Source organism: Gallinula chloropus (genome assembly GCF_964237585.1).
Source record: "Gallinula chloropus genome assembly, chromosome: 14".
NCBI classification, from domain to species: domain Eukaryota; kingdom Metazoa; phylum Chordata; class Aves; order Gruiformes; family Rallidae; genus Gallinula; species Gallinula chloropus.
In genome coordinates, this window is record NC_140099.1 from 13,566,549 (window position 1) to 13,587,690 (window position 21,142).

General features: G+C 41.5%; 1 protein-coding gene across 1 annotated transcript in view; it reads left to right on the forward strand.

The window, feature by feature from the left end:
* The first annotated feature begins 4,882 nt into the window (after positions 1-4,882).
* Positions 4,883-21,142, forward strand: part of ZNF106 (zinc finger protein 106) — a 35,305-nt gene continuing 19,045 nt past the window's right edge. The window contains exons 1-6 of the mRNA XM_084270740.1: positions 4,883-4,951; positions 6,140-6,201; positions 13,264-13,461; positions 15,596-17,692; positions 18,983-19,604; positions 20,480-20,549. Coding sequence (XP_084126866.1) covers positions 4,898-4,951; positions 6,140-6,201; positions 13,264-13,461; positions 15,596-17,692; positions 18,983-19,604; positions 20,480-20,549 — 3,103 coding nt within the window. The 5' untranslated portion in view covers positions 4,883-4,897. The remainder of the gene's footprint in view (positions 4,952-6,139; positions 6,202-13,263; positions 13,462-15,595; positions 17,693-18,982; positions 19,605-20,479; positions 20,550-21,142) is intronic.

Consider the following 21,142-nt stretch of genomic DNA (forward strand, 5'->3'; position numbering starts at 1 on the left):
GAGAGGGGATTGGCCCCTCTACACTGCGCTGGTGTGGCCTCAACCTTGAGTGCTGGTGTTACAGTTGCCCTGATGAAATAGCTCGAATTCTAGGTTATTTTGATTTTAGTTTAGAATATGACTTTGATTTTAAAGGAGTTACAGCAGCTGTGAGAGCACAAAGCACATTAAAAGGCCCTTAGGAATAGGTAACTAGGATGGGGTGTGCCTTGATCACTGCGGGAATCGTTATGAGCTCTGAAGCAGGACAATGGTTACTGGTTACGGACCTTGAATCTAGACAATAGGTACCAGCAGAGACTGGTTTTGGTTTGGGAGATCAGACAAAGATGAAACGAGCGTGCTCAAGGGTGGGGTTCCATCAGTGGATTATCTATGACCACCAGAGGACACCTGCTGAACACAACTACGCATGCGTTGTGGACATTTCCATATGATAAAAGCTTCCAGGAAATAACATCAATATGCTAATCACTGCCCTCCCCTCTTTGTATTCAAAGCAATGATTAAAGCTAACCAGTGACTTCTGTAGCATAAGAATATAAGTAAGGTGAGGTAACTGAAAGCCAATCAATGCAAAGGTGGAATTAAGAAGCGAGCATTCTGTGCAATTTTGGACACCGACTCTGCTAAAAATGTGTATAAATATGTGGTGTTTGTAGCTGTTGGTGAACATGACTTCAGTGGAGCTATCCCCCGTGTTCCATAGTGCTGGAATAAAGATAAGTTCTTGGCAATTGCAGCTGCTAACACTGGGTGCACTTTTGGGTGCCACAGTATGAGGGACAGGAAACCACTGGAGAGGGTCCAGAGGAGGACAAGGAGAATGGTGAAGGATCTGGAGGGAGAAGTCTTATGAGGAGGGCCTGAAGTCCCTGCCTTTGTTCAGCCTGGAGAAGAGACAGAGGGGAGACCTCATCACAGTCTATGGCTTCCTGACAGGGGGGAGTGAAGGGGCAGGTGCTGATCTCTCTTCGGTGACCAGTGATAGAACCCGAGGGAGCAGCATGAAGCTGTGACAGGAGAGGTTTAGTTAGATATTAAGAAGTAGTTTTTTACTGAGAGGATGGTCGGGCACTGGAACAGGCTCCCCAGGGAAGTGGTGTCAGCTCCCAGCTTGACTTAAGGTCAAGAAGTGTCTGGATGCTGTGCTCAGTCCCATGCTTTGAGTTGGCTGGGCCTGTGTGGAGCCAGGAGTTGGACTCAATGATTCTTACATGTCCCTTCCAACTCAGGAGAGTCTATCATTCTATATTTTATGTCCAGCAGCTGTAATACTGTTCTACAACTCAACTAAGTCATGTGCAATCGGTTGCTGCAGGAGTCACTGAAGTCATAGGAATGACATCCCTGTGAGGACCTGAGGAGCGTGTTGCTGCAGAGCATTCTACCGTGGTTGAACTTGTAGATGCCTGTTCTTGTCAAGTGTAGAGTTTCCACTGCTCTGTGTAGGGACGTGCAGCATTTAGGCAGGCCTTTAGACAGGCCAGCACTGCTGATCTCTCTGAGGCCTCCTGAGGATTTCTAGGCAGCTGGAATGCTGGGCTGCCTGCCCTGCTCCATGGCACTCGTGGCTTTATATAGTCAGTGCTCAGCCACTGATATGTAGCAGATTTAACCTTGACATACATTTTTAATGTATGCTATCCGGTTAGGTTGAATATCTCCAGACAAATGGATGTTGTAGCAGGAAGTGGTCTAATGCCTTATTTTCTTTGTAGACTATTTTTACTTGTGAGGAGTGTTCTCCAAAATCTCCGCGGCAGACTTGCTTAAGTTAATTAAAACCGTGTGGTGTTTCTAAGCTCTGGGCAGGTGCAGGCTATGGGCAAGTTGCTTTTACATCACATAGTTGTAAAATGCATTCCTTAAACACAAACATTTAAAAAAAATCACCCACTGAACAGTTACAGTCCCTCAAAATAGAAAGCTGGCATGACACCCCACTTGTTTTTAAGGCTTTACATTTTGCTGCTGAAATGTGTTTCTTTTACATGGTGGTGAGATTGTCTTGGCAGAATCTTCTCTTTGCTTGCAGTTTGCTGACTGGTTTAGAGTAGTTAATTTTCCTCTTACTGCCCTGTAAAAAGTATTTTTGGATGATACACAGCAAGCTGATGATTTGAAAAGCTTAAACTGTTCAAGCTGATAAAAGCTGGAAGGTGGTTTGGTGTTTAAAGTATAGGATTATTTTTTTCCTTAGGAGTTTAAGTATGGCTGCATTTATCTAGAGAAACCTCTGTTTTCAAATTTCCTTGGTCTGAAAGTTTTGTGATTAAACAAACTAGGGTATGATGAAATGAAATGCCAGGGCTTAAAAGCTGTCTGGTTCTTGTCGCTGTTGCATCGTGAATGAGGGGATATCTTGAATGTATAAGGTTTTTCAAAGTACTTCATGAAAGTTCTTTTGCAATGAAATTGAAATACTTCATTAAAGTGAGCTGGTGGGTTTTATAGCAGGATTTGGGAGGAAGCTAGGAACAACGGGAAGTGGTTTATCGCTATGTAGACAGTAAGTCAGGAGGTGATCTGGAAATAAAATGTGGGTCTGTCTTCTCCCAGTCCCTGTAGCATCTAATGAGCCTCTTTACTTCTGAGTCCTTGCCTCCAAGAGTTTCTCTCTGTGGAGGTGAAAGCTTCACTTTTCCTAGTAACATCCAATAGCATTTGCATTCTGCTAGTATTTTTAGTACTCTCTCATGGCCAGTTGATTGGGCAGTTAGCTTAAAACTCTTCCTGTAATCGTGTATAGTTACTATACATTTTAATTAACCAAAACAGGTGTAACCTTAACTCTGCCTGTGACCACTTTTTGATGTTGCATGCTGACTACTGCCAGCAAGTTGCCATACTTTACTGGCCTGCTTTTCATGCTGTAGTTTCACCCTTCTGCAGAACAAATTCTGTAAATACTTGAGTCGTCTTGAACAAGATACATTTCTTTCCCCTTTAGGGTGAGGAACTGCATTTATCAAGTCAGTAACAAATTACTATAATGCTTGATCATTATGCTTTTCAGTGTCTTTTAAGAGGAGAAAAAAAAAGTCAAGATTATACCCTATTACTTATGCAGACATGTCTGTATTGTAACCTAGACTGTTACATATCACTCCAATTTAATTGCTCTCCTTATGAATTAAACATGATGGTAAAATACACATGGCATTTAATTTGACCTGCTGGTGCTTTCATGTATATATATGCAAGTCTTAAGTAGTTCAGTGTTAGAATGTTTAATATTCCAGTGCAAAGTTTTGAATAATGTTGTTTGGAATAATCAATGGAAATTGATAGCTTTGTTAATGATTCAAATATATAAGGTGCCCCTGTAGAGCATGATATTAGAGAATGTATCTTAAAATGCTGTCTAAATTGAGTGTCTCAGTACACACATTTGTGTGTGAAGGTTAATGAGAAAAACAGTGGGTTTAAATTGCTTCAGGTTTTATTTTATGGTGAATAAATAGCCCAATAAACTTTGAAGGCTGTCAGTCTTTGATGCTATATATGGACTTTGATTTATTTTCCTAGGGCCTTAAATAATCTTACTTTAGCTGCCCTGTGTACCAAAATAAAGATCTGTGTTTGCCCTGCTTGGCTTCCCCAATTCCTCATCTCCATGAGACAGATCCTCACCTGAGAGGATTCCTACAGATCTCCTCTTGTAGGGTGAGTGCCATGTCTTTGAGACGTGGTAATTCACTTAAGAGTCAGAGTCCAATGGAACTGTCAGGCAGGTGTCCTTTACTACAGCACTGGGTGCTCAGGGCAGATCATTCCTCCTATGGCACGCCCAGCTGTGGGTGCAGCATGTTTATATACCAGCATTGCATATGTATTCAAAAAATTTCTGGGAAATCTAATACATATTCATAGCTATACCGGGAATTGGGGGTTCCACCTTCTTTTTTCCTTCTATGGTGTTTCAGTTCTCAACTAATTTGAGTTGAGGGGCACTCTTCCTCATCCTTGTCTTCCTCGAGGGTCGCAGCTTCATCCCATCACATTCTTCAGTTTATTAAAGTTCATGGTTGGTTCTATCTCCCCATGGAGAGATGTGCATCCATCCATTTACAGCAAGAATTCTTAGTCTGCTTATCTACAAAGTTTCTTCCTCAGGGCCTTTCTTTTGCTAAGCTAAGTGACCTAATTCATAGCTTTCTTGTTAGTATGTTAACAATCAATGTACGCATCTTTCACAGAATCGTAGGGGTTGGAAGGGACCTCCAGAGATCATCGGGTCCATGCCCCCTGCCAAAGCAGCTCCCTAGGACAGGTCACACAGGGAGGTGCCTAGATGGGTCTGGAATCTCTGCAGAGAAGGAGACTCCACATCCCCTGGGCAGCCTGTGCCAGGGCTCCCTCACCCTCACTGAGTAAAAGTTCTTCCCCATGTTGGTGCAGAACTTCCTGTGCTCCAACTTGCAGCCATTGCCCCTTGTCCTGTCCCCACAGCCCACTGAGAAGAGGCTGGACATTTCCTTTTGTCTCCCACACTTCAGATACTTTTGATATCCTTTCTCTAGGATGTGCTGCTTGCTCCGGGCTCTTGTTGCATTCTAGCTACAGTTGGTTTCACAAAGGTCTTTGCATTAATCCTTTGCATCCCTTCATCTTGGAGCACAAGGAACAAAATGAAAGAAAGGGAAACCTACTTTTAATTAGTTGGTTTAGATGACTGTTTGAAACTACTTTTATTTCCTTAAGACTATTGACCATGCGCAAGAGGTTTGTATTTTCTTAAAGAAACTTGGTACAAGTGTTTTCATGTATAGTAACTTATTTTACTTTCCTCACTAAAACAGAGTAAGGAAAATAAAAGTAATCCTGAATGTTGGCTCTTTTTAAATTCTCTTTATTTGCAGGTATGGGATAAGATCTTTCCAGAGTAAGAAGCATGGTGCGAGAACGAAAATGCATATTATGTCACACTGTGTACAACTCAAAAAAGGTAAATAATTAATGCTTTACAACTCTGTAGATACTACTAGGAAATGTGTGTAAGGAAATTCTTGCAATTAAAAATTGCGTGAAGTACAAGAGATTTTCACTCTCCCAGGGCTATATTGATCTAGGTGTGTCGCAAAGCACGTAATGCACTTGCATGTGCTTTAGAGCATCTTTCTTGGTACGAGCTGTGCTGCAGCATGCTTGATTCTGAATAGTGAAAATATTGAGGTCTTCAAGTTCTTTTTGTCGTGCTATGAACACACTAAAGCAAAAAGCACTGAAATTCATTTGCCTATAAATTGTGATATGTTAAGAACAATGTAATACACTATTTTTCAAAGTCCTTTTGGGTTACTTGTGTTTTCATACGGGAGGAGAACATGGAGTTATGCAGCACAGCATGTGTTTTCATTAATGCCTTAATTTAGCATTTATCCTCTGTGCACTACAGGAGCATTTTGTGTATTGCTTAGCCACAGGGCACATGTATATATTGCAAATGCCAATGTATTAATTCACACAACTCTTCAAGGATGAAGATGTTGGTTTCCCTTTGGAGATGGGATTTCAAAGATTAAAGAGGATAGAATCTGTTCCTTCAAGTTCTCCAAACGCTTTGGCTTAAGCTCCAAGAGGAAGTAAAATCTTCTGTGCTGCTTCCTTTCACTGAATTATGAACATTCTTTCTCTTCCAGCAGCTCTCTTTGAGTAGCAATAAATTATAACAGCACTGTGGTTCATGGATCAAGGTTGCTGTAAACAATCAACTGATGTGTTATTTATGTCTCCGTTTCTGAAGTGCATCTAGCAGAGTAAAATAGAACGATGATGAAATTACAGCTCTGCTGTAATGCAAATGCGGAGAGACAGCTCAGATTATGCAGGAAAATAGTATTTTAAGTACTGATAAGCTTTGCTGCATGCACTCGTCTTTGTCCTTCTCCTGGAATTCTGCTTCCCTTCTGTTGAATTCCAGTGTCTCCCACGTTTCCTTCCTCAGAAAGGTAACATCATATGAATTCCTGAGAGTGTGACTGTGCTTTGGTGTACATAGAAATGGGAATGGCAACTGCTACAGCTCTATGGGAGTAGAGTGTGCCTTCATGCAAGGCAGGGAGCTTTTTCAGATATGATGCACCATTTTCTGTTGTTTTAACCAATATTTTCCCCTCCCCTTGCCATGTTGAAGGAGATGGAGGAACACATGAGAAGCATGCTTCACCACAGAGAACTTGAAAACCTGAAGGGAAGGTAGGAGAACAATCTGGCATCCTTCCTCTGTGCATTTTGTATGTCACTCTCTGGAAGAACTTAATGCCCCGTTTCCCATGCAAGCTGAATTACACAATTCATTTTTATACATCACTTAATTGCATGCCTTGTGATAAAGCTGGTAATGAACATGTTCCCTTAATGTCAAAAACTCAGGAGGCAAATGATGTGGAAGAAAACTCATGTATTTTTGGGACTGCAGTTAAATAAAATTGAAGAATGAGTTTTTTAGGTCTTGGCAGCTTCATGCTTGGTTTCTCGGAAGCATTAGAATTCTGCCCTTGGTAGAATTAGGAATGCTGCTGTTCTCCACTTTAAAATGTGGTGGGTTTTTTTAAGGTACAGAAATAACTTTTGACCTTTTGAACCACTGTGAGAAGACTGGTATCTTGGATGTAAAGTCGGTGTCTGCTCAAGTGACTGTCTTGTCCTCTACCACTCTGATTCAGTTGTTTCATTGAGGGACTTAACCCCTCATACCTTATCTAAGCCTACTCTCCTTTAGCTTCAATCCATCTCCCTTGTCCTACCATTATCTACCCTTTTAAAAAGTTGGTTCCCCTCCTGTTTCTCTGCTCCCTTCAGGGACTGGAAAGCTGCAATGAGGTCCCCCCTGCAGCCTTTTCTTCTCCAGGCTGAATAAGCCCAGCTCCCCCAGCCTCTCTTCATAGGGGAGGTGCTCCAGCCCTCTCATCATCTTCATGGCTCCTCTGAACCCTCTCCAACTGTTCCACATCTTTCTTGTATTGAGGGCCCCAGATCTGGACACAGGACTCACGGGGGCAGAGTACAGAGGGACAATCACCTCCCTGTCCCTGCTGGCCACCCCTCTTCTGATGGAGCCCACGATACCAATGGCCTTCTGAGCTGCAAGAGCCACTGCTGGCTCATGTGAAGTTTCTGATCCCCCATGACACCCAGGTCCTTCTCAGCAGGGCTGCTCTCCAGGAGCTCTTCTCCCAGTCTGTACCTGTGTCTGGGATTCTTCCGGCCCAAGTGCAATACCTTACACTTGGCAGTGTTGAACCTCATTAGGTTCACCTGGGCCCATCTTTCCAGCCTGTCAAGATCCCTCTGGATGGCTTCCTTTCCTTCTAGGGTGTCACCCACACCACTCAGCTTGGTGTCATCCACAAACTTGCTGAGGGTGCACTCAATTCCATCATCCATGTCATTGATAAAGCTGTTAAAGAGAACCAGTCCCAAGAGAGACCCCTGGGGTACCCCACTTGTCACCGTCCTCCACCTGGACATAGACCCATTGACCACCACCCTTTGTCTATGTTCTTTCAACCAGTTTCTTATCCACTGGATGGTTCACCCATCAAATCCACATCTCTCCAATTTAGAGATAAGGATGTGGTGGGGGACTGTGTCAAAGGCCTTGCACAAGTCCAAGTAGATGACATTGGTTGCCTTCCCTTTATCTCCCGATGCTGTCACTCCATCAGAGAAGGTCACCAGATTGGTGAGGCACAACCTTCCCTTGGTGAAGCTGTGCTGGCTGTCCCGGATCACACGCTCATCCCTCATGTGCTCCAACATGTCATCCAGGAGGATCTGTTCCATGATCTTCCCAGGCACAGAGGTGAGGCTCGCCGGCTTGTAATTTCCTGGGTCTTTCTTGCTCCCTTTCTTATAAATGGGAGTGACGTGGCCTTTGTTCCAGTCCCCAGGGACCTCGCCCGACAGCCACGACTTTTCAAATACGATGGAAAGCAGCTTGGCAAACACATCAGCAGCTCCTTCAGGATCCTGGGATGCATGTCATCCAGCCCCATAGACTTGTAGACATTCAGTCTCATGAGGTGGTCTTGGACTTGCTCTGCCCTTATGGGGGGCGGGGGGGAGGGGAGGATTTACTCCCCCAGTTCCTCACCTAGAGGTCTAGGGATGTAAGGTTGTGGGACTTGAGAATTATGAGAATCCTGGCTGCCAGATGTGTGAGAGAATCATTTTGTCAGGATATCTATCTTATATCCAGGGAAGAAAAATTGTACACTGCTTGTGTTCACATACCAGATTTTTGTTCCTGTGGTTTTTATTCTGTTGTTTTGTATAGAGAGCAGCTGTTAGAGCTCCAGACCCCTGTATACAAGAGTTAACTTAAAGAAAGGCTGAATAAAGTTAAGACTCTGATGGATACTATGCTTGATACTAATGCCAATGTAGTGAAGTTGTGCCAGGTTGAATTCTAGCAAAACTTTTAAACTGTTTTGTTTTATAATGTTTCAAAACTAGAGGAAGTTAGAAACTTAATTCTCTTCAGTAACTTTTTATAAGCAAAGCATAAAAGCATATCTATAGCTGCAGAAAAGTGTCCGTGTTTGGAGAACAAGATTGTATTACATGCATGCCACAGATGAAGACATTTGTTTGAGCCAGCTGTAGTTTTTTTATACTACTGCCGTGGTTGCTAAGTATTGCTTTGCTTAGCACCTTAAAATGTTTTTAGATTGACTTCCAGAAAATCTGTAGCATATGTTTGTATCTGCTAACACTTCAAATTCTCCCTCTAAAATAAAATATAACCCTTATTGCAGGACAGTAAGTAAAAAGAAACTAGCTTACCTTGAGGTGCATATTAATTGTCAGTCAAGAACCTCTGTTGTCTGTCTTCTAATTTTAATATTTGATAAACTGGGTGTTTCACAGCAGGTTAGTAAACTGGGAAAAGACCTTCCCTCTTCAGAACCTTCGTCATCAGCCTAGCTTGTCTTTAGGCTGGAGTTGTGAGGACTATCAAGATGTTAAAATAGGCCAGAAAGAAATGTGAATTATTTTTTCCCTCTTGAAATTAAATTTGGTTTAGTGGGATCCAGAAAATCTTCAAGCTGTCCAGATTAACAAAGATGTTCTTGTGTCATACTGAGAAAATCTATGAAAGCAGCTTCTGGAAGCTATTTCAGTTTTTTCAAATAAGAATTGCTTTGTAGTAAAGATGGAGGCCATAAAAATTATAAATTCCCCACATTTCCCACCCTCTTCTTCTTGCTGTTTGTTCAGAATTCAGAAGCTTGAAAAGAAAATAAAAGAACACAAAACAAAAAAATCCAGATAATTTTTTCTTCTGTGCTGTGCCCCACACAACTGGGTCTGGGGAGCTAGGGACATTCTGACAATGTGCCTGGGATCAAGAACATCGCGTGGTGCTATGCGTTATCGGGCCTGTTGAGTGTGAAAAGGCTTTGTTCTGTTACTAAACAGCTGGGAAGGGCTTGCTTAGGAACCCGAACGTCCTCAGCACTTGAAGCTGACTTGGGGCTTCTGGTCAGCTAACTTGTAGAGTTCTGTACTCTGTAGAGTGCGTTTCTGTTCTGCACTTTCTTCTGACAGTGATTCTGAGATGAAAATACTCTTTTTGACATCTTGTTTCTGGCCTTTTGTTGTGGGTTTTTTGGTTGTTTTGGGGTTTTTTAGTTAATGCTTTTGAAAAGTAACAGTAATTTCTAGAAGTTGCAAGTGATCTGACAGTTCTTGGTTTTCCATTTCCCATTTCATAAGACTGACATTACATTAAAATTTTTCCATCATCATTACATTTCCTAATACTTAACTATCTTCCATGCATTCTTCTGAAAGAAGTAATGAAGACACTTGCTTCCCAAATGAATAGTGAATGTCATTTTTCACCGTGCAGCAACAGTCTTGTTCTTTTCCCCTGTACCTCTCCTTCCTTCTCTAATTTAAATGTAGAAGAAGTGTTTTAGGCATCTTACATCCTTGTAAAACAAAAGGTGCTCCCAAGTAAAAAATGTGAAGCACAAGCAACAGCCTCATGAGTGTGGTTGAATTGTATAACAGAACAATACCATCAGCACCTTAACAACTTTTAAATTTAACATCCAACTAGAAGTCAGTCACTTTTTAGGCTTCCTGTAGGAAAAGGTAAAGGCAATGCATGCATTGGTTGGTTCTTTTCTTTTAAAGTTAGTTTAGTAATCTCAAGGGCTAGAGTAGTTTGCTGAAACATTTTAGGCTGTCTTCTTTAAGTCTTATTCCATGTGATCTGTAAGGAGAATTGGATGTCAAGTACAAATCTTTAGTGTTGTTTTTTAATTTAGTTTTTTTAACTAAAAGTGAAATAATCGAGTCTCTGATCAGAAGGGCACATCCTGTAAATAAAGCTCTTGGGTGTTTTCATGCTAAGAATGCTATTGTCATGTTTATTTAAAACTGCTTTTGGCTTTATTGTTGAACAGATAAGGCTGCATGGTATTCCTGTATGGTAGGGAAGTGCATAGACAGCATCATTGTGGGTTGCAAAGCATGCCCAGTTCTCACTGATTTTTATAGGGCAAGGAAAGAATCACAGAATCACAAGGTTTGAAAAGACCTTTAAGATCATCAAGTCCTGTCCTGTGCTAAACCATATCCCTGAGCACCTCATCTACCCGTCTGTTAAAACACCCCCAGGATCAGTGACTCAACCCCCTCCCTGGGCAGCCTATTCCAGGCCCTGACAACTCTTTCAGAGAAGAACTTTCTCCTGACATCTACTCTGATCCTGCCCTGGGGGAGCTTCGTGCCATTTCCCCTTGTCCCATCTCCTGTCCCCTGGCTGAAGAGACCATTGCCCATCTCTCTGCACCCTCCTGGCAGGTAGTTGTAGGTGGTGATAAGGTCTCCCCTCAGGCTAAGAACTAAAGGAAATCTAAAATCTCTTAAGAGTAACTGACTGAAGTCCCGGCCAATTCATCTTCAATTCATCTTCAATTAAATCACTTCTTCCTAGAGAAGAAAATAGTGTAATTTTTAATTTGCCTTCATGCAGATTAAGAGCAGGACAGGAAAGTCTGATCACTACTCACTTTAGTCTTTGCTTTTGAGCTGCAGCTTTGTAATTAGTAACTCAAAAGTTGCAAGTGAGAGTGCCAAGTTCTTTGTCCTTAGGCCAGCTGCTAACACGCTGGTTTTGCCCAAAGTAAGTAAAACTTTGCATTTAGTTAGATAGTATGTGAATGAGGATGGGGACAGTTTGATGAAGGAATGGAAACACGTCCTTAGGAAGGATTCGGATTGTTCTCTGAAACCTAATTAGTACCACTGAGGTATGGTTTTAATTGAATCATAGAATCAGACTGGTCTGGGTTGGAAGGGACCCCAAGGATCACAGAGCTCCAACCCCTCTGCCACAGGCAGGGCCACCAACCTCCAGGCCTGGACCTACACAATGTTGCCCAAGGCCCCATCCAACCTGGCCTTGAACACCTCCAGAGACTGGGCATCCACCTCCTCTCTGGGCAGCCAGTTCCAGCACCTCACTGCTCTGTTGAAGTGTCCTTATTATTGAAGTGAAACATTATGTAAAAAGTAACCCTTTTTTCAGCAAGAAACCAGCTTTCTCTTTGGGGTTTAGCTTGTGTGATGACTGAAGTTAAAAACAAGTCTTATTATCAGTGTGTAGCTGTGCCTTGTAATAGTTTGGAGAGGATTCTTCTGATGGCTTTAATTAAAGATACTGATTGCATTGCTTATCTTTATTGGGTTAATGCCCACAGTATGATATATAGTATCTGGCCTTAGACTGTAAGTGTGAGGTGTACAAAATGAATGAAGTACACAGCTCTCTGGAAAATGCAGGGTAAATTTGTAAGCTGACTTTTTAGATTAAACTTATCAAAGTGTGTCATATGAAATTACTTAGACTGCAACATACAAAGTAATTAAATGTAAAAAGTGTCACTTTTATGAATTTATGTTTTAAATACAACACGCTCTAGCTGTGCTTGAATGACTGTATTAGTTAAATATTTCAACCCATAGATTTCCAGGATAAATAAAACATAGCTGCTGAAACTTCATTAACTGCTTCAGTGAGAATGTTTGCTTAATATCTTGGGTGAAGGTGAATCTTTTGATCTTTTTTCTGATTTTATTTTTGGCTTTTCTCTAAAACCCCAAGGATACATGTTTGTCTTTCCTCTCTGGGTCCTGTTCTTTCATCTGCAGTAGTGAACTGTATGTTGGCATTATAGTGCTGCTGTTCTAAGACTTCAGTCTCAGGTGTGCCGTGGGGTTATGCAGATCTGCTTTTATGAATTACACTGTAGAATTGAAGAAAGCGTTGTGGAGGCAGGCAGTGAGTACTAACTGGGTCCTACTGACTTATTTCTACTAGTCTGTGCTCTTGTTAATTTTTTTTCTTGAGGTTTTTTTTTAAATGCTGAACATATTTTCCTTGTTTAGGTTTATTATTAACAACATATTTCCTTAATAGTGGAGTATTGAAAGGATTTGTCAGGAGAACAAATAAGGTATTTTTAGAAATCTGATTTTTAAAAAAAGGTAAAAAAAAAAAGTTGTAACCTTAATCCAGTATTCACTGAAACATGAGTAAAGCCATTTGTCTGACACAGCTGTCAACTTCCTCCAGCTGAAATAATTTCTGTATTTTTTAAGATAAGTCCTCTAAAGTAGAAAGCAGACCTCATGCACACTTGAACCAAATAAAGTACAGTGAACTGAAGACACCCTCCCATCGCTCACTGTGCTGCAGAGTCTTTGGATTCCAAGCGGCAGTCTCAGCTGTCCCAGTTTAGGTTATGTTGTGTCAGGATTGGCTGTATCCATGTCCTGCCTCCTCCCTTTTCTAAATTTCACTGGGGGAAGGCTCAAGACAAGGATTAAATGTAGAAGCTGTCACCAGGCTTCCCCAGTGCAGCTGGCACCATGGATGAGCTTCAGAGCAGCTTCTGCTAGCTCTGTAAGCCTTCCACTCTGCCTCCTCGCTCACTATGTTTCCTCTGAAAAGATTTTGAGTACAACAATTCAAGAAGAATTCCTCCTCCCAGTTAACTCAGCTTTATTACCAAGTCTTTTACCTCTTGATTGTTGGAAAAAAATCTTCTAAAAACTGACCATCAAAGAACCAAGACCTTGAGAAAAAAAAAACAACAGAGAATTCAAGTAACTTAAATATACTGAGCAAAATCTAGTCACCTTGAACTCAAGCACATTCAGAGGAAACAAAGTAAGACCAGAGATACCTACCATGCCTGTTGGCAGAGTTGAAAGTCCACCCTCTGCCTCTCTTCCTAGGGATAGCAACCATGAATGCCGAGTGTGCAGGGTGACACTGGTGGGTTTGTCAGCATACGCCAAGCACATCTCCAGCCAGCTGCACAAAGACAACATAAATGCCCATGACAGAAAAGAGGAAGAGAAAGAAGAGGCAGAAGAAGAATACTTCGACAAAGAACTCATTCAACTCATCAAACAACGGAAGGAACAGAACAGGTGGGTTTTCCCTTCTCGTAGGTCATGGAATTGCTTTTAACAGGATATGCTTCTGAGCTGTAGGTGCTAATGAAACATAAATTGCCTATAGTGACTGTACTTGTTATGAGAATAATCCAGAAGACCTCTGTGAATACTGGAGTTTCAGCATGTAAACATGGTTCTGTTGAATGCTCTTGAGCTGAAACTAGTAAAAAAGTGAAGCTACCCTCCATTATGGATAAAAGCTGTCCCCAGTGTAGAATTTTGGGTTTTGAGAACTCTAGTGTTTTTATTTTAATATCTTATACCCATTGAAGTCAAGGGCTTTAAATGTGACAGTAGTGCTAATATTGTTTGAGGGTGGGGGCTGTCTGGGAACCTGGCCTCCTTTTAAAGCACGTTTTAAAGCAACAGTTTCTGTTATAAAACTTTAATCTGAATTTTTTAACGGAATTGAGTTGTTCTGTCAGTGTCACGCTGAAATGCTGCCATCTCTGAGTGAAATTTCTTACCTGTTTTATCTTACTGCTCGAACCTAATTCTAGTGGCTCACTGTGAAATACAATACTGCGGAGAGTAATAAGTGTTGCCTTTTATCTTCCATGTGACTCTGCAAGTGTGCATTGCTAATGTGGTGTTCCTGCTGGGAATATATGTTGTTTGGCTAGACTTATGCCCTGGTATTTAAAAGGTCTGTGATATTTGAAAGGCGTTCTTCCTTGCTGTGGCTAGAATATTCAATCTCCAAGTGCACAAATCTGTTGAGATTACTTGCTTTTGATACCCTTCTGTCATCCTAGGGTGTCCCTGTACTGTGTGATGGTCATGTTTGCATACTGGTCAATGTAGTTAGCAGCACTGTCACTTTTCCCAGCTTTATGGTAAAGGAACAATACTGTCCTATAGTATCCTGAGGCAATTAAAATCTCCCTGTCTCTGATGAATGCTGGCTTGGGGAGAAGGAAAAAAAAAATCAAGTACGTGGCTTAAGTTACTACAGCAGAATTGTTCCATTAGATCATAATCTAGTTGAGTCAGCTCCTAAAATTTACGGTGTTGCTTAGACATCTCTTTGAGCTCTTGTCTTAGAGCTCACTTTATCTTATGCAGTAAGATGCACACTGGAACATGTTGAAAGCTTAAAGAGTGACATGATATGATTTTTTTCAGTTTACTGAAGTCAGTTGCTTTTGAGCAGTAGTGTGAAAGTGTCCTGTCTTGCTTGCCCAAGGATGTAAAAGGAATGTATTTCTCCTGTGATCAGTTTTTGGAAAAAAGCTTTTAGTAAGAATTCCTAATTCAGTAGAATAAATGCTTAGACAGTGTAGAGTGCTGACCCTGGGAATAGCTGTCAGTCTTAAGGTACCATTTATCTTTAAATGTATGCGTGATAACTTACCACGTGTTCATGCTAAGCTGCCAGCACAAGTACTAGCCAAAGGGCAGTAGATAGTGCTCCTGGGAGGCTCATACAGACGCAGCATTGTGTGCTGTGGATGGTTGATCTGTTGGTTCAAACAAGGCAAAATACTTTTTTTATCTGAGGTATAACTTCTGTGCATGTTTTACATCTGCATTTCAGCTTTATAAACTGTGGCATGATCTCAGTTGTTCAGCAAATAGAATAACTGCTTTTCTCAGCCTAACCTTTCATCTATTTTGTATCAGTTTGCACTGCTTAGGCCATCTAACATGAACAATAGTCTTCAGAAAAAATAATTATCTCTCTAGTAAGGAATTTTTCATCGATCAAGATTGCTCAAATTGCGGAGGTTACACAACATAAAGAAACTTTCTTTGTTTCTTATTGGTGAGATAACTACTAAGCAGAAAGGACTATTACCTTCTGAGTCTTTTGAGTGAAACAGAAATATTTAAGAAGTAGCCTGTTGAACTGGCCCTGCACCAATCCTGCAAGAGCAATTTTGACTTATCATATTTAAGTGAAGGCACGATGTTAGTTCTGAAAGTCAAACACTAAAGAAGCCTGAACAGTAAAGCAGCTAAATGTTCTCTCTTTAGGTTTATTTTTTTAAATAATAAAAAGATACAGAATTCTTCCCAGCGCAAATGAAATGCACAAGGCTTGGGCGCTGTTGGGATTCCAGTGGAATAGCATCACAATTCAGGTTTCTCTCAAATTGTTTTGTAGGCAAGCTGAACCAAGCTGTGCAAAACAAGAACTAGAATGTGATGATAGGAGATCCCAGAGAAGGCGAGAAGAAAGAGCAACTTACAAAGAAAGAGAAGCTTACGATCAGTCATCGTGGCATCATCATAATACATCGCAAAGGGACTGGAAGTGGGAAAAAGATGATTATATTAATCCTAGGCAAGGCAAATTTTTACATTTTCAGAGGAATCTTAATATAAACAGACATCCAGGTGGCCCGAGGGGACGCTCTGGGTGGCACCAGAAAGTTTCAGGAAGCTCTTCAAATCGGCATAGCTATGGCAGTTCTGGAAATGTTTGGCATCCAAGCGGACGGGGAGGAGGAACATCAAATTGGCATCACAGTGCCCGGGAGAGGAGTTCTACTTGGCACTCAGAAGGAACAGGTCATTTTTCTAGCTGGAATTGCAAGAGCTATGGAGGAAACTGGAAATCTACTACTCATGGTACAAATGACTGGAATTTTGGAAGCTCAGGAGATACATATTCGGTAGAGCCAATTAAATATAATAAGGAAAGATATACATGGCAGCGGCATGAGAAAGATATGGATGTTCTACCATACAGAGATCGAAAAAATAGGAATGACTTTGTTGATTTTACTAGTGATAAACTGCCTTCTGAAGGGGCACTGGATTTTGGGACATCAAAGCAACCAGAAAGCAAAACTTCAAGAGGCAGTGGAAAAAGTGGCAGTCCTTCCAGAGATAGAATGTATCGCTGGACTCCCTACCCATTCCAGAAAGCAGTAGAGCAGCAGCCATGGTCTGAAGATAATGGCTCTAAAACTCCAGATAAAATGGATTCTGCGTTTATGCCTCATACTGGTTCATCAACAAAAGGGAAAACTTGTGAAGCCAGTGGTAGCTCTTCAAAACTTAAAAAACAGGAAGCATCTTCCCTTTCTAATGGAACCTCAGATCACCTTGATTCTTGCAAGGTAATGAAAGACTGTTCCACTGGTGAAAAGTGTGGTAGAGGTGATGGGAGAACGAGTAGGATGCCATCACTGAAGTCCCCTCTTCTGAATATCACAGATAGGAAGCTGTCTTCCCCAAAGCAGGACACAAACGGTCTCCTAAAAAATGTCAAGCTGTTGTTATCCTCAACTAGTGGCAAAGAGCAGAATCATTTGAATGCACTGAATTCTGAAACAAACAGCTCATTATATTCATCCAAGCTACGTGGTGCGTGTGCTGGTAACTTGGAAGACAGCAAAGATGTGCTTGGTAAAAACCTTGGGGAGTCTGCAAATAACTTAAGTGAAGCAGAACAAAATCCCAAAGATGTCCAGCCCAACCATTCCTTGCAAAAGGCTCCCTTAAGCTCTTGCAAGGATACAGGTGATCAGAATAGGGAAGAAACTGGGAAAGCATCGCCAAAGAATGAGATCAGACTAGGTTCACCAGAAGGCGTGAGTGAGGATGATTTAACGGGAAGTGAGAAGTCAGAAACAAGAGCTGAAAAATTGGGTCCTTCTCTTAGTTCTTGTTTACACTGTGACTCTCCAAAACTTAAACCTGCCACCTCTGAGAAGGAAGATGATGAAAAGCCTGATGCTTCAAGCATTGCTTCTGCTGATGTAAAAGATTCTACTTTTCAGATGGAATCCATGGCTTCTCCATCAAGCGCTCAGGACCATTTGCATGTGGATTTGAAAACCTCATCACAGGATGGGGAGGAGGATGAAGAGCGTGTCAAGGCACATGATCACTTTGAAATGGAAGGGTTTGAAAATCCTTCAGATCATGAGCTGCAAAAAGGAGGAAGCCAGTCACTGGGCCTCCTTCTTACCGATTTAAGCAAACTTGGCCTCCCTGCCTCCCTGCAGAGAGACCTGACACGACATATTAGTCTGAAGAGTAAAGTTGGGACACATCTTCCAGAGCCCAATCTCAATAACGCCCGGCGCATTCGGAATGTGAGTGGCCATCGGAGGAGTGAGACTGAGAAGGAGTCAGGTCTGAAACCCACCCTCAGGCAGATTCTCAGTGCTTCCAGGCGAAACGTAAACTGGGATCAAGTAATCCAGCAGGTAACCAGGAAGAAACAGGAACTTGGCAAAGGTTTACCAAGGTTGGTAGCTTCCAGATCTAACCATGCCTCTGTGGGTGTGTGTTGAGGGCAGAGGGTTTTTCTTCACAATGTGAAGTGAATTCTAAAATCCTAAAACTCAGTCTACTGACTGAAGCTTGCTATACCACAATCTATAAATTTAGAGTTTTCCTGATTGCTTAGTGCTGATCATAGTATTGTGGTTTAACCCAGCAGTCAGCTAAAACACCACACAGGTGTTCATTCACTCTCACCCCCTGGGAGAGAATTGGTGAAAAAAAGGTCTATGAGTTAGTAGGTTGAGATGGAGACAGTTTAACATAACAGAAAAGAAAGAGAATAATAATAATGGAATTTACAAAACAAGTGATGCATAGCGTAGTTGCTCACTACCTACAGACCTAGTTCCTGAACTGTGGTCTAAAGTGCCAGCCAGCTTCCCCCAGTTTATATACAGACCATGATGTCATACAGTGTCCCTTTGGTTGGTTTGTGTGTCAGCTGTCTTGGCCGTCTTCCCTCCAGCTTCTTGTGGGCTCCCAGGCTTCTTGCTGTTGGGCCGGTACAACAAGCTGATAAGTCCTTGACTTAGTGTAAACATTTCCTAGCAAGAAGCAAAGCAACAGTGTGTTAGCAACATTATTCTCATCCTCAGTCCAAAACACAGCACTATACCTGCTGCCTGAAAGAAGATTATCCCAGCTGAAAACAGGACAAGTAGTCTGCTGCTCAGAAAAGGTTCTGGTCTGAATTTGGACACTAGCAGTATAGAACTTTCCAAGGCCTAGTGCGTGGAAGAATGTAAGAATTGGATCAGGATGTGAACAATGAGTGCTGTGATAGTTGCTTATTAATTTGTTCAGAACTATAAGAAATGCTTGCATCACTGCAGGTGGAACAAGTAATCCCTCTTCATTTGTTAATCTTTTAATCTGATATGCAGCTTGGGGTTATGTCTAGAGGTAGCAGTTAGATAATACTTGCCTTTGGAAACTTTCTTTAAACCTGAAGGTTTTGAAGCACCTTGAAAATATGTTGTATGTGCTTATTCCAAACTTGGTTTGGAGTAATTTATAATAATACCGTTTCTGACTTGGAAATTGTGCTGTCAGTTCTTTGCCACTAAATACAATTTTGTGATACACAAAAGGTACTCCATTGCCAGATGAGACAGAAAGCACAGAATGTCAGTTTAATGAGTTACCAGAGCTCTTAAAGATGTTGTGTACGTTTGGGGGTGGGGGGCTTTTTTTCCTACATTTAGCTGGCTCATTACATGTGTCTTTATTTTTTCTTTTTATCTTGTTAAAGGTTTGGCATAGAAATGGTGCCTCTTATTCAGAATGAGCAAGAGGGTTTAGAACTTGGTGAAGAATCTGATCTCTCCACTCTTGAAGGATTCCAGTGGGAAGGGATTTCTTTAGCAGTGCCTAGCTCAGCCAGAAAACGTAGCTTTTCTGAAAGCAGTGTCATTGCAGACAGAAATCCTTCTGCTTACAGCTTCTTCAGTGAACAAGCCAAAATAAAAGAGAATGGGCACATGCAGGTAATTACAGCCAGCCATTCACATCACATAACGCCTGGGTATGAGGCAAGCACTCACGCTGAGGCTGACTTGAAACAGGAGACATGTCTTCCTTTGTCACCCTTTATGCCTGAAAGAACTGAGACTAGTGGAAGGAGACACAGCCTGCAGACCACCTCTGAGGTCACAGGTCTCATGAAACAAGACCAGGAGAGCCTGGAGAAGAGAACACCACTTCTTGAAAAACAAAACGTACTAGAAATCTCAGGAGAAAATCATCTGGCTTCAAATAATCCTTCACTTCTTGCAGTGTCTAATAACATAGATGCAGCTACTGACAGTAGCTGCACATCTGGTACTGAGCAGAATGACAGCCAAGGAATTGGGAAGAAGCGAAGAGCAACTGGAGTAAGTGTGCAGTTTTGTCAAGCTTTAGTGTGCTAACATGTTTTTTTCACTGTCCATGGTCATTCAGCTTTGGAATGACCTCTGCAAGGCTTCATTTGTTTGTATATTGATAGCATCAAAGTAGTTTGCTTGTTTGACTTAATTTTAGGTAAGACTCTTTTCTGTTTCTGCCCTCCTGGTGCAGGACTCCTGCTTAATCAGTTTTTATTAGTAGGAACAGCAAATACTCTTTAATTTTCATTTGTTAACTGGCATGCTATACCGGTAAGCAAGAACTATGAAGGTATTTCTGTGGTAGCACTTGGTGTTGTAGCAAGGATCTTCGTGTTTCAAAACTTAAATGGAAGCTAGGCTGTAACAGAAATTTGTGTTCCTTAAATGTTCCTGGTTTTATGGTTAAGTAATGAAAAACAAAGGGTTTTTTTACAAAATTATATACCTAAAACTGTATCCCCAAATCTGAATTAGTTTTGCTGTCCTGTCTTGTACTTATGCAAAGGCAAGAGGGAGAAATGTGTTGGATGGAATGGTTTTGTTGCATGCAGAAAGCAATAGTTTTTATTCCTCAACCAATTTAAATGTGTAGGCCTTCCAACTAAAACTCTAGAGCAGAAAATCTGACCTAAGTGTGGTTTTAAACATCTGAGCAAGCAGAAGGTTGTCTGTATAATATTTTTTCCCATCTGAGATGAAAACATGGCACTCTTTTTGATGCCCTCTCTCTCTTAAGGGCAGAAGGAAGGATGAGTTGCATGAGAATGTGCAAAAATTCCTATCGGTTCTTCTCTGTGGGTACAAGTAACAGTTGAAAAGGCAGCAGATGCTGGACTTTTTGATTTAGGCAAAATTGCTCTTGTAACTTTTGTTACTTGCAGGAGGGATCTTCTCCTGAAATCCCTAGTCTAGAAAGGAAGAATAAGAGAAGAAAAATCAAAGGCAAAAAAGGTGAGTCGATACCACGCGTATGTGCATCTGATATAGAGGTTATAAACACCTCGTAGTATCTTGACTTGGCTAAAATGGTAGTTCCTTGGTGTTACTTCGGTGCTTCTTGGGTCCCTGGGTAGACTGCTCTCAAGTGTGCAACACGCTCTTCTCTGAAGATTCTCATCTTAATTTGGCAGAAGTTATTTCTAAGTGAAGGCTTTGTGCTTCCTTTTGCCTGCAGTTCATGTTCCCCATTGCACAGATGGGACCTTTGCTTTCCTCTACTCAGGGAAGAGGCATTTGTTTCCTCTTTGGTTGAAAGGTCTGAAGGGAGAAGCACCTTGTAAATTCAGCTGTGCAGCTTTCCCTTTCTACTTCTGGGTTTCCTTGCCAGAAAAGTTGTACACTGCATAACTTGAGCCATGTTGTGGTTTTGACATCTCATCTTTTGACTCCTTTTTCCCTGTCCTTAACGGAATGAAAGTGGGATGTCTCACTTCTTCCTGAGTAAAGAAAACTCTTACCCCGGCATTATACAGGTCTTTCTCAAACATGCCTAACGCATCCTCATCACTGTGACTCAAAATGAACTATCTGAGTTCTAGGCAGAA